General features: G+C 37.1%; 1 protein-coding gene across 1 annotated transcript in view; it reads left to right on the top strand.

Annotated features, from left to right (window-relative positions):
* The window catches only part of TMEM245 (transmembrane protein 245), a gene marked incomplete at its 5' end in the record, with an annotated part of 60,370 nt that overhangs the window by 32,389 nt on the left and 15,354 nt on the right, over positions 1-12,627 (top strand). The window contains 4 exons of the mRNA XM_004677960.2: positions 535-633; positions 2,538-2,669; positions 5,911-6,033; positions 6,162-6,307. Coding sequence (XP_004678017.2) covers positions 535-633; positions 2,538-2,669; positions 5,911-6,033; positions 6,162-6,307 — 500 coding nt within the window. The remainder of the gene's footprint in view (positions 1-534; positions 634-2,537; positions 2,670-5,910; positions 6,034-6,161; positions 6,308-12,627) is intronic.

A 12,627-nucleotide genomic window follows, 5' to 3' on the forward strand; every position in this document is an offset into this window, starting at 1 on the left:
CTTTTATCAATTTCCAGAAGACACACACTTGAGGATTGTGGAATAGATGAGTGTAAGGTGTAAGATGAATTATCTCCAGCAAATGTCTCTCCTTTTGCCAGCCACTGCGGCAGGCATGAGTTCTATCCCCTACCAAGAAGCTGTCCTTGTGGTGCAGTAGACCACTTCTGTCTTCCCTACTGCTCCCCTTAGCAGTGTATTTCAATAGACCTACCTGTTCTGTTCCCTAACTCTGTCTCTGGTGAATCCTCTCACCTCACCTCCCCCACACCTCTGTCCTATACCCCAGTTCTTGTATATATAAATAAAATAGGTCTTTCCTTTCTCTATGGCCTGAAGCTGCTTTCTTAGAGACCCAAGAACAGAGAAAAGATAAAAGACAGGCAAGTAAGCTTACTGGAAATGTGAGGAGTAAAGTTTAAGTGGCCAGAGGCAGGTACATAGTATGGAACACTTTAGATTGATTTGAAACAAGTATAAAGATCCAGCATATATTAATATTACTAAATTGCTACCTGTAATACTCTGTTCCAGCTTCATAAAATTCTTGGTGATAAGATGAACAATACTGCTGTGATTGAAAAGCAAGTACTAGAACTTTGGGACAGACTGTATCATTCTTGGTTTGTAAAGGTAAGTTATTTCAGCTGAGGATTTTGGTTGTGATATAAGAAAGTCCTTTTATTTTGGAGACTCAATGACCAGATAGAATAGTACTCATACTAGGATTTCATTTCTTGAAATTCTAAGCTTCTATCTTAAGAAAAACTCAGGTTTTTAGAAGGCAGCAATTTTACTTACTATGAGTTAATCTCCATGGTGGAACCCCTAAGTCCCTCTGGTGTGTCAGTATCCCATCCTCTGTTCATTATCATCACCAGCATGTCAGCCATTAGGCTACCCCTTTGCCATAAAAATCTAATGCACACCATGCAAATAATGGTATTTTCCTACTGGCTACTGCAGCCTAAAATGACCAGGGAAAATTCATCTTTAGTATATTTTTCTTAGCACAATATACCTAATATCATTTCAATATGTAAACAGTAGAAAGAAAACTTTTGTAAATATTTTATACATATATTTTTCATACTAAGTCTTTGAAATCTGGTGTATATTTTATATTCAGTACATATCAGTTTTTGGGATGGACACATTTTTATTGCTTCATGTCCACATGTAGCTGGTGTCTACTATTTTGGACAGTATCACTAGATATTGAGTACTTTTCGCTTTGAGAAAATGAAATTTTAAGTATCTTTATTTTCAATCAACCTTTATGTTACGTGTACTAATACATTCCTACTTAAGAAATTATTATGGAAAATGACACCATTTTCCACTTACTATGAAATGAAGGTTTTGAAACATCTGGTTGTGCCAGTCGGTGCTGTGCTCTAGGCTTGACCACATGCCCTGTGGCTCACCAGAAGCTGTGCTGTGTGTGATGCCTGTCCAACTGGAAAAGAGGTTGAGAGTGGGCCAGGGTTGGTGGTGATTTACCAGGGCTCAAGGGAGAAATGGACCCTATAAAAGGAGAAAAGGAAACATAAAAATCCCTTAACTTGGGGTGGAGGTCTCAATTTTTAACTTGAATTTATTGCTTAGTGACCTGTTTGGGATTTTGTTTTCTTGTCCTGGGATAAATGGAGGGGGTGTGTTGGTTTATGTGGGTTTCAGAGATTGGGAATTAAATCAAACTGATTGGGAAAATCTAGGTTTTGACCCCACTGCTGGAGAACCAGACAGTTGGAAAGGTGATATCTATATCCTCTGGTAACTCGGGGGCTTCTGCTTACCAGCAAACAGCTTTTACCATTCCCCACCCCTTTTGAGTTTCATTTTAGACTTGAGGAGGTCAGTATTTTAAAAACATAGGTTTATAAGCAGCTAAGTACATTGCTTTCTTATGTTAGGACCTAATGTCTTTCTATACTATATAATGAAGATTAGTACCCACTTTGCAAAATGAGAGAGTGGGAATGCATATAACTGTCAAGCTCTGTTTCTGCTTGCCTCTTCACTCTGGTTATTCATAGTTATTTCAGATTTAGTCATGCAGTCTTGCCAGCGTAACTCTTTCACATGGATGAGTTAGTTTCTTGTTTGTTTGTTTGTTTTTTTCCATATTCTTCTCTCCCACCTCTATTGTAAGTGGAAAATTCATAAGGTAAGTGAAGAAAGGAGAAAAAAGTAAAAGAAACGGGAAACCAGAAAAGGCAGAGGAGCTAAAAAGCAAAAAAGAAGATGTAAGTAGAAACTGGTTTTGTATAGTTGTGTATCTTGAAGAATAAGGTGTTTACAAGCATTTAGGAAGGAAGCACTTGGCGAGGCTGACTAAGTAGGACATAAACAGCAAAACACTACATTTCATGTCTTCAGGTGGAGTCTTACTTGATTTCTTATATAATGCAATTCTTTTTCCTTATAAATACTTACTAAAGTGTTACAGTGGGCCTAAAACAAAAAGGTCACTTATTCTTTTTTTTGTTTAGGTTAACATGGTGATTTCATGTTTGAACTGTTTTATTCCATAGAATGTCACGCACTTGGGGAGACACAAAGGACACAAGATGCACATAAGTCGCCAGAACAGCTGGCTGGGAGACATCCTGGACTGGCAGGACATTGCTTCCTTCGTTCACGAGAACATCGAAACGTTTCTTTCGGTAAAAAATAGTTATGGTAAAAATAAACTGTTATAAAAAAAATAGTTATGGAAATAAAACAGAAGCCTCAATTCCTAGTTTTCTTCTCACTTAGAGGAGTTTAGTTACCCTGATTTTAACATATGACATTTGCAGTTTTGAGAGTTCTAAATGCATTGGCAAGGTACCCAAAGGCCTCAGGGGTCCTCCCCAGATGCCTCCTCTGGTCGAAGAGTTTGAGCACTGTTTTGGCTCTCAGATTCTCCTGCATGGGTATCCTCTTCCCCTAGGACTGAAGAGAAGGTGCCCAGCTGGACCACTAGGAAGGGAGTTGTCTGTTTAGTGCAAGTGACCTTTGGTAATGGAACTCCATTCCAGTTGTAGTAGAGACTGCATGGGACCATTCAAAATTGTAGCTTGCTTTGTTTTTATGCACCACCCACCTCTGCCTTGTTTTCTAGAAGAAGAAAGGCAGCAACAAAGAGCTTGCAGCATTGATAAGTTTGGCTCACTCTCATGTACTTGGTGTGTGGATTTTCACCAAGATGAGGATTTTCTTGAAAATAAACTCGTGACTTTCACCAATTTGATAAAAATTGAAGTTTGCAATGTTAGATTTTTTAAATTTTATTTTTATCAAAATACTAGATGACCATATCCAGAAAGTCAAAAATGCTTTAAAATTTTTAGTAAAATGTAGTGCTGTACTGCATGCTCCTCCACTTCACCATACTCCTCTAACTTCCTTGTGTTATTTACACTTCTAAAACATTTCTAATACTATCTCCCATCATGGCTCAGCAGTTTTCAACATTATCTCTTGGCTCCCTAATATGGAAGACAGTATAGAGACATGTCTTGTTCTACAGCCTCGCAGTCTTCCTTTCATTGCCCTCTTAAATTTCTTCCCACTCCTCTGCACTCAGACTGGCTAACCCTTCTCTACACCTGATATTGTTACAACAGTTCGGGATTAAATCTAGAAATTCTTGTTTTTAAGCTTTGGGAATTTTTTAATGTTATGTTTTGGATACCTCCTTCTGTTTTCTGTAGTGGCTCTCAAAATTTTTGGCCTGAAGACTCCAAAGAGCTTTTATTTATGTGGGTTGTAGTTAATGCTATTTACTATATTAAGAATTTAAACTGAACATTTTTAGGCTACCTATCAATCTGTTAAAAAATAACATTACATGTTAGCATTTTTTTCTGTGTCAGAAAAATTTTCTGAGACCAACAAAATATTGATTGCATGAGATAGGCTTTCTTTTCACATTTTTGCAAATCTGTATAGTATGCATTTGTATATTTACTTCATACAGAAATTGTACATTTGGAGACGAGAGAACCCTTTTAATATCCTTTCAGATAATTGTGTCCATTCTTCTTTGATACTATAACAAAATTCAACAAATGTTATTTCTTAGTGGTTATTTGCACTGTGGAATTGGAAGTTTTATCTATGAACTCTTTGTATTCTTTTATGTTAAAGTCCATTGATCTATCTTGGTTAAGAATGGGTCTTTTACCCTTGTAAAATCCTGTTGATTTGGAATATGGGTTCACTAATTGCTGTATACCTTTTAAATAGTAACATATTTTTGTTATACATTCTAAAAAAATCACATTTTTTAATATCCTCATCTGTTTTATCAGAAAGATGTTTTAAGAAGCTGTCAAGACTGGTGTATCTTTAATTTCTGCCCTTATAAGTAATATCCAGTGGCTCTTTGTATTCTGAGCCTTCCTCCTTACCTCCTTGGGTACACTGTAAGTTTGACTGTTGTTACCAGTCTTACAATAACAAGAGGGTATTTCCTATCAGTGTGACCCAAGAGCAATTAAAAACTGTTTTTGATTAAAAATTCCAAAATAACTCATGCTCCTTTCAAAAGAATGCTTGTCAAAATCACAAGTAAGGGTATTGTTGATTTATTTCTCGGAATCAGTGGCATTATTCATTCATTCTTTATCCCACAAGGTCAAGCAGTCAATCATGCATATTTTTGTAGGCATGTGGCACATTTTCTAGATTTTATGTAAGGAGTTTTTGTAAATGAAAATAGCCTGCCAAAGTTCTCTTATGAAGACTGAACTGAGGTTTGCAAGAAATGCCGAGGATAACAAAATAAGCCTTTTCATGACACATTTGAGGTAGGAAAGGAATGGACAGGCCTTTCATAGAACAGATGGTATAACTTGAACATACGACAAAACCCAAAACTGCTATTTTGAAAAGGACACCAAAATAAAATTAGCCGTTAGGCGTTCTGGTCCCGGCTCTAGTTTTGCTTATTAGCTTGATATCCTTGGACAAGCTTTAAAAAAAAAAAATCTCTGAGCTGCAGCTACACTAAAGATGGTACCGTCTTCCCACATAGCACGATTGTGAGGTTGATGGGAACATGCTGAAAACTAAAGGAAGGCTGCTTTTCTGGTCATAGTGCTCTCATACTTTTTGTTATGAGTAAGGGTAGCCCACTTGAGATTGTTACAGCAGATGTTATCATGAGGGGATTAGTTTATCAAGAAATAGGAAATGAAAACATGTTAATTGTGCTGTAGATATTACACATCTTCTTTTAGTAATGTTTAGCATTTGATAATAATCTTCATTTTAATATGTGGCTCTAGTAGATTTGTAGGTGATGAATCAACTGAACTTAGTAGGTCCTCATATAGCAGTTGTCATTTTACCTGATTAAAGATTTTCAGCTGCAGAGCTCTGCCCTTAATTCTATCTTTTCCTTCCTTTACTGTTGATTTTAGTGGTCATTGAAGTGATACTTTTCTATTTGTAGATCTTTTGGGTTGGAGGCAGCACGGGATAGGGGAGATACCTATTAAGGTAAATGCTAGAATTTTATGACCTGTGCTTGTGATCCTACAAGCTAAATATAACTGCATGTTGTATTTTGGCTTACTTCTCAGTACATATTTTTTCTGTGCATACCATTTTTACATAATTACCATTATGCTAGATGTAAAGTATTGATCTTTTAAAAAAAATTTAGTTGTATCATAATATCTTTTTCTGTTAGTAATAGAGGTATTCTTCATGTTGCCCAGTAGTATTTGGATTCAGTTCACCCAGATTTATGTAATCTTTTTAGTCAACATTCATGTTTTTGATGAATTTTGTTTGTTCTATTTAAAATAATACTCAGTTCTTTTTATCTTTTCAGCTATGGCACTGTGTTAAACACTAGCTACCTGTAGAAACTTCTCTCCTGAGGGTCTAATATTCAGCTTTCCCTCCTGTCAGATCTTAGAGTCTCTGTGGATTGTTATGAGCCGCAACGTGAGCCTGCTCTTTACCACTGTCACGACGCTCCTAACCATTGTCTTCTACAGTGGGACCGCCCTTCTCAATTTTGTGTTGTCTCTGGTATGTACAAGTGATAGGCACACCTCATGTCCTGTTCTGCAGCAAAGCGTGTTCTTGATTCCTTTTGTGTTTCCTTCCTGTAGTTTTCAGATGAGATTTTTTAGGAGTCATTGTCCTTTGTTTTGCAGATAATTTTCCTGACCACACTATTTTATCTATTAAGTTCCAGTGATGAATACTATAAGCCAGTGAAGTGGGTGATAAGTCTGACACCACTCTCTCAGCCTGGTCCTTCCTCTAATATTATTGGCCAGTCTGTGGAAGAAGCTATCAGGTAGGGATCAAATTTATACTCTTTTCCTTCCTTCAGAAAATACTTTTCATGAGAAGGTTTTTTTTCTCTCTTGATCTTCCTAGTAATACTCAGTTAAACTAAATAATATGATGGACATTGGTATTCTCAAAATTTTCTTTACCTCCTCCTGAGACAATAATATGAGCAGTGCAAATGTTAAGAAAAAAAAAATTCAAAGTAGTTTCAATAACCTCCTTTTACATCTGTGATTTACAGGGATTTAATGGCTACCACCACTGGCTTTTCCATGTATAGATCTTGCTTTAGCTCCTGTTTTATGTCATTTTCTTGGGAGAACCCCCTCTTGTTTTACATGACTCCTCACCTTCTCAGAGCCTCCTCTTGTCTCAGAAATTCTAGCTTTGTTCAGGAAGAACAGTATACCTTCCTATTTCTTCCTTTCTCCTGCAGCCAGGCTATGCCCTCTGCAAGGGTAGATTGACTACAAGAAATGTAAACTTTTTGAGTATATCCAAGTTGTAGGCTCTCTGTGTATCTCAGGTTCTGACTAGAACCTTCCATCAGCCATTCCTTCTGAGGATCAGTAGTGCAGACTTAGGTTTCTCAGTGAAATGATTCTCCAACTATACTGGCTCCTGGTCCCCTTTTTTTTCTTCATCATTTCAGGTGTTGAAGAACAGAACAGGCCTATCTCAGAAACCCCCAAACCTTATCACTCATTGCTTTTAACTCATTAAGACAAGGCAATAATTTTTACTGTGTATGATTAAGCTACTCATATAAAATCCTCATTACACTCCTTTTTCTAACAAATTGTTAACAGGTGGTTTTTTTAAGCTTCTCTTAAAATAGTGAATCTTTGGCATTTATTTTTTCACACACTTAATAAAAAAATAACTACTTCTTGAAACTAGTCTTCCACAGGAATCTTGATATGACCCAGTAATCCTGTCTGGCTGATCTTGCTTGATTTTTCCCTACTGATGTGGCAGCTGGTGAGGATATCACCTTTATCTTCTGAAAAACCTCAGTTACATTCACACAGCGTACATGTTCATAAAAGTGTCTCTGAAAACTTTGGTAGGTTTTCTTTCTCCTTATTACTAACAAGTCATCTTTATCACTATCCTGCTTCCCTGAGTAGATGTTAATTGGGATTTAAAAAAGTTTTGAGAAGCTCTTCACCCTCTATGGTGCCCTCAACGTCATCTATTCTTGTAAAGATTCCAGGTTTGCATGTATGCTAATGTAATGACTTCTGTGTGCAGCTGTTTTCTGGAAAAATGCTTATTGACCTTAGTGTCCCTTCTCAGTCTATGTGACCATTGCATTTATCCTTATTGAGTAAATGAAATGATAAATTCTAATAATAGGTGAATTTTAGTTTATCTGAGTGACATTTGTATGACTCAGAAACATCTATGGAAATGCTCTACCGAAAAGAAGAAAACCTCTGCCTTCCTAGTAGGATGAACTATTGAACGAGCCATATTAAATGCTAAAGAATCCTCTAGTTAAGCCACGCCTTACAGAAAAATAGTTACTTTGTCCATGAAGAACACCCCATTTTTCTAAAGCAATCTTTATTAACTCTCTTAATCTCATTAAAGACTTTCTGTTTCCAAATCCTGGTTCTTGTTTTTCTCTTGTCCTGTTTTTTTAGAGTGAACCACAACCACTTGCCAACTGTCATCTAAATGTCTGTATTGAGCCACCTTTATTCCTAACAAATACTCTGTTTTAAACTTTTTAACATTGTTTTCTTGGGACTGGAAAGCAAAACTGTGATTTGTGTCTCAGTTCCGCTGATTGGACATAACCTGCTGCTATTCCAGGAGAAGCTGGTAGGAGGAGATCATGAAATAAACTGGTGTATTAGTAAAACTATTCAAATGGGCACAAGAGACTGGCAGCTAAGATTTTAGATTTTCTACTGGAGATAATTTGAGATTAGCACTGCAGTCATCTCCAGAGATAGAAGAAAATACATGTTTTGTTTTGTTTTGTTTTTATCAATACAAGTTAGTGTTGCCTTTTTGAGATCACATATACTGATTATGCTATATAGTAGTAGTGCATATCTTGGTTCGGAAGTATTTCAGGGCAAAAATCTTTAGTTTTATCATCTTATTATAATGCAAAAATACCTTCTAACAACTCTCAGTACCAGAACTATAATCCAAACAGGTCTCAAAAACTGATAATTTTTTGTAAGTCTGCAAAATATAGTACAGGCTAAACTTGTTATGATCCACACTATTTTTCTAAACAAAACTGTATTGAGTTAAATAAATTTATAATTCGAGTGATACTTAGTAGTTGAAGTCCTTTTGTTCTCTTTATTGGACTAAATTCAAGACACATCAAAATACATAGATTTTATGCAGCTTCTTTGGAAGAACCTTCTTATGCATATAAGATAGCTATGAGTTCTGGTTCTAAGAGCTCTTGTCAAAATTTTCGTTCTGAAGGATTGTGTTCAATATAGGATATGTTTCTTCTTGGAGAAAGTTTTTAAGAGGAAAAATAGCATACAAATGTTTATGAAAATAATACACTGTTCTGGGAGTACATTTAGTCTGCAACTTAACTGTGATAGCAGATTTTTATAAGCATCCATCATTAGTTACCATCAATGTTGCATACAAGTAGAAATCATTAAATTCATTTTACATGGTCCATTAATAAGGTAAAACTGGAATTTAAGTTGGTAGTTAACTGCATGATCAGACAGTGAAAGTGTCTTTGTTCTTTGCCTTCTGAAATATGTGGCTACTTTAGAATCACTGTCTCATTGAATTTTTGAAGCTTGATTATTATTCTCAATTCTGAGTAAGTATTCTTCTACATTGAGTACATTGGGTTTTCATTCATGAATTTTAGAGCTAGTGGCATGCCTCCTTGTCCCCAAACCATTTTCTTCCCCTTAGAGCATGTTGTGTCCTGAATGTTTGCATCACACCTTCTTCCCCGATGCTCCCATTCTGCTTGCTCTGGTGGAGATATTGCACATTACTAAGTTGCATGTTGTCACGGCCTCAGTGCAATTTAGTGTGTGTGATATTTTCACATGAGTGCATGCACACGGGTATGGCTCTTGCTTGTGGAGTTACAGCTATTCGGTGTCAGTGGGTGGAAGTCTGGCTGATGACCTAGATGGCGGAATGTGTGTACCATGATATTTTCATTTGGAAAAGTGAACATGCTTCCCCCACTTTTGGAGAATTAGAAGAATTTGGACTGAAAAGATCATGGTTAAATCAGTCATTTTATTTTTGATTTTGAATTAAGTGTTCATTGGAACGAAGTTCTCATGGATTTCCTACTATAAACAATGTTGGTTTAAATTAAGATACATAAGGAATAGTTTCAAGCTATTATATATGAGCAAATGTATTTTCGTTTATTTGAAGAGATCTCTCTTAACAATGGAACAGAGAGACAGAAAGTCTTTGCATATTTGGGGAAATTAACTGGGATTTTTAAATAACAAAGTCAGTAAATGCCTTTTAAACTTTCCTGATTAAAATTACCTGATTAAAGATTTAGGGTCTGATAAACCTAAACCTTTAATTTGTATCCTAGGAAAAATGACTTTCAAAACTCTTGTTTTGTATTTAACTTCTCATAGTGATATTTTAAAAATTATTAAATTGATTTTAATAGGCTATAATAGAATTAATTTTGAGGTACAAATATTTGCTGTTTGCCTCTATAATTGAAGCAACCTCTTGTTAATTTTTTAGTTAGCATTAGAATAAACAGCCATGATAAACCATGTATGTGTTAATGACATAAACATGTTAATACTACTACTACCAAGGGCTCCAGATGATCTGATGAGATGCTGTGGTTATATGTGTCTGTGTGTGACTTATTTCCAGTGGAACAGGAGGCCTCTGTGCAGGTGGCTATCCCCGGTGCCCCTCAACAGCATGCTAGGTCTGCAGGGACAGCCAAAGCTATTTCCCTTTGGAATGGGAAATCGAGTGTCAACCAAGTTTCTGTATATTTTACCGTGGAAATGGGCCGCTGAGGCACATGAGCCAGGAAAGAGGAAGGCAAGTACCTTCCTGGTCTGTAGTGAGCAACAGAACTCGGGCTGCTTTTCCCAACTGGTCGTTTTATATGTGGTGCCCCTCGCCACTAGTCACTGTTCTTGAGGCACAGTGTGTGGCAGGGAGGGTAGAATACTGGTAAGTAAATAATCCCTTTTGTTTTCTAGAGGAATGACAGCCTCATAGCATTCTTACTGTACCTTCAGAAAGAGGGCAGAACCAGGTTAGGGCATGTTGGGAGGAGGCAGATTTGATTGGGGGTTCTTTCCTGTCCTCTGATTCTAGCCACATGCCTTTTACCCTTCTGTGGTCTAGGGCCCTGTGCATCCTGAGGGCCTGACGATGATGTTACAATATCTCCACTGCTCTCCTTGCTTCAAATCTCATTTCATTGAAAGTAGGTCATCTGATCAAATCCTGAGTTATCTGGGTACTTTCCTGTCACTCAGATACAAAGCCACAATAATCTTTTGGTCAGAAATAAAAGAGAGGTTTGATAGCAGAAGTGAAGTATTAGGTAGCTTGTGAAAGTGGAATGTTTTCATGTTAGAATTTATAAAGGGTGAAGACAGAGTTGATTACGAGCAATTAAAATCCTAACCAGTCATTTGAAATCAGTTCAAGCCCCTGGTGCTGAGGAGTTGTCTATATATGATTGGACAAACAAGGTGTGGACACGCACCTCTTTAGTGCTTTACAGTGTAAATATACAGTAGTGTCTATTGGGGGAAAGCTAGAAGCAGGAAAAAAGCTGATTATGTGTGAATTTAGCATTTTTACCTGCAGAGAGGTATGCTTAGGTGGGGCCTGACTGAACTGGATGCACTGTGACCTACCTGCCTTCTGTGGAGAAGGGACCTGCCCCAGAATGGTGCAGGGGCAAGGAAACTGTAAGACTAAGAGGGAAGTTCTCCGAGTGAGCGAGTGAGGTCGTGGCCCTCCTAGAAAGGGGTTGCCTGTGACACAGTGGCTGATAGCAGTCTCTTGTTCCACTGAACTAGGTCTGTTCTGCTGAACCAGCTTGGCTGTGCAAAAGAAGGGAGGAGAAGAACCACCAGAGTCTTCTGAATTTTATCCTTTTTGTGGCTCAGTGCTGGGAAAGCTTGGAGAGATAGTTGGAGAACAGTTGTCAGTCTTTAAGAATGACTGGAAAGAGAGCAGCAGTAGACTGAGCACAGCAAATACTCATCTATTCAAAAGAGGGCTTAGAGTGGAGGGTTACTATATGTCACATCAGCAGTAGGCTGGTGACCTTGGTGAAGCTTTTCTGTAAATGTTTACAGTATGTGAACATGACTGTGAGCAGTTATAAAGGGAGGAGGTCGGTGTGGTCCTGATGGGGCCATGGATTCACCGAGGGGAAGCCACATGTAACGGCCCTTAGAAAATGACCAGTCGAAGTGATCTGTGATTCTTGCAGAAAGTTGGCTGAAGTGTATCATAATTTCTTCCTTTGATGGTACGACAACACAATGTTCATTACCTCTAGTAGCCACAACTTATTAAGATTGTTATCAATGAATGGACTAAATGAGGGGATGCATTGGTATGATGTAAGGCATATTCTTGTTATTGATTAAATAATGATTTCTGTTAACTTATTGAAATAGTACTGTGCATGCCATTAGTTATATTTTGTTATGAATAAATTATTACTAGCATTCTGAATTTTAGGTTCCAAAGAACCTGAAAGATGAGTAATTTTGTATGTATGTGTGTTCACTATTTTGGCTTAATGTCAAATAGCCTGGTCAAAACCTTACAATTTCAGTAACTAATCCACAGCTTGGTTGTATGATATTTGTACTTCAATATTGCCATATCCTGCTACTCTTTAGAACAAAGAAAAAAACTAAGTATACTTCCAAAAGCTGGAAGGAGAAAAGAACAAAAATAAGAATGTTTACCATGTTCATTATTTTTAGTTTTATTATAATACTGATTGGTAGCCACGATACAATGTTATAATAATACCGACTTAGTTTGAGTGTTTATTGTGCACCAGGGACTAAGCTTAGCACTTCAGCCACATTACTAATTTTCATAAAAGTACTTTGAGATGAATACTATTATCCCTGTTTTGCAGTTGAGGAAAAATGAGGCTTAGGGAAGTTTTCTAATGTTTAAGATCATGCCACTATACTAGTAAGTGACAGGATTTACTGCCTCCTCCTCAAAGTTCCTTTTCCCTTTCTACTACGGAAGTAATTTCATTATTGTTTTGGCAGATGTGTCTTTGTCTTCAGGTTTATTCTGAGAATATAGCTCACTGCCCCCTTT

The sequence above is a fragment of the Condylura cristata genome, unplaced genomic scaffold, assembly GCF_000260355.1.
Source record: "Condylura cristata isolate star-nosed mole 26May11 unplaced genomic scaffold, ConCri1.0 scaffold00006, whole genome shotgun sequence".
NCBI lineage: Eukaryota > Metazoa > Chordata > Mammalia > Eulipotyphla > Talpidae > Condylura > Condylura cristata.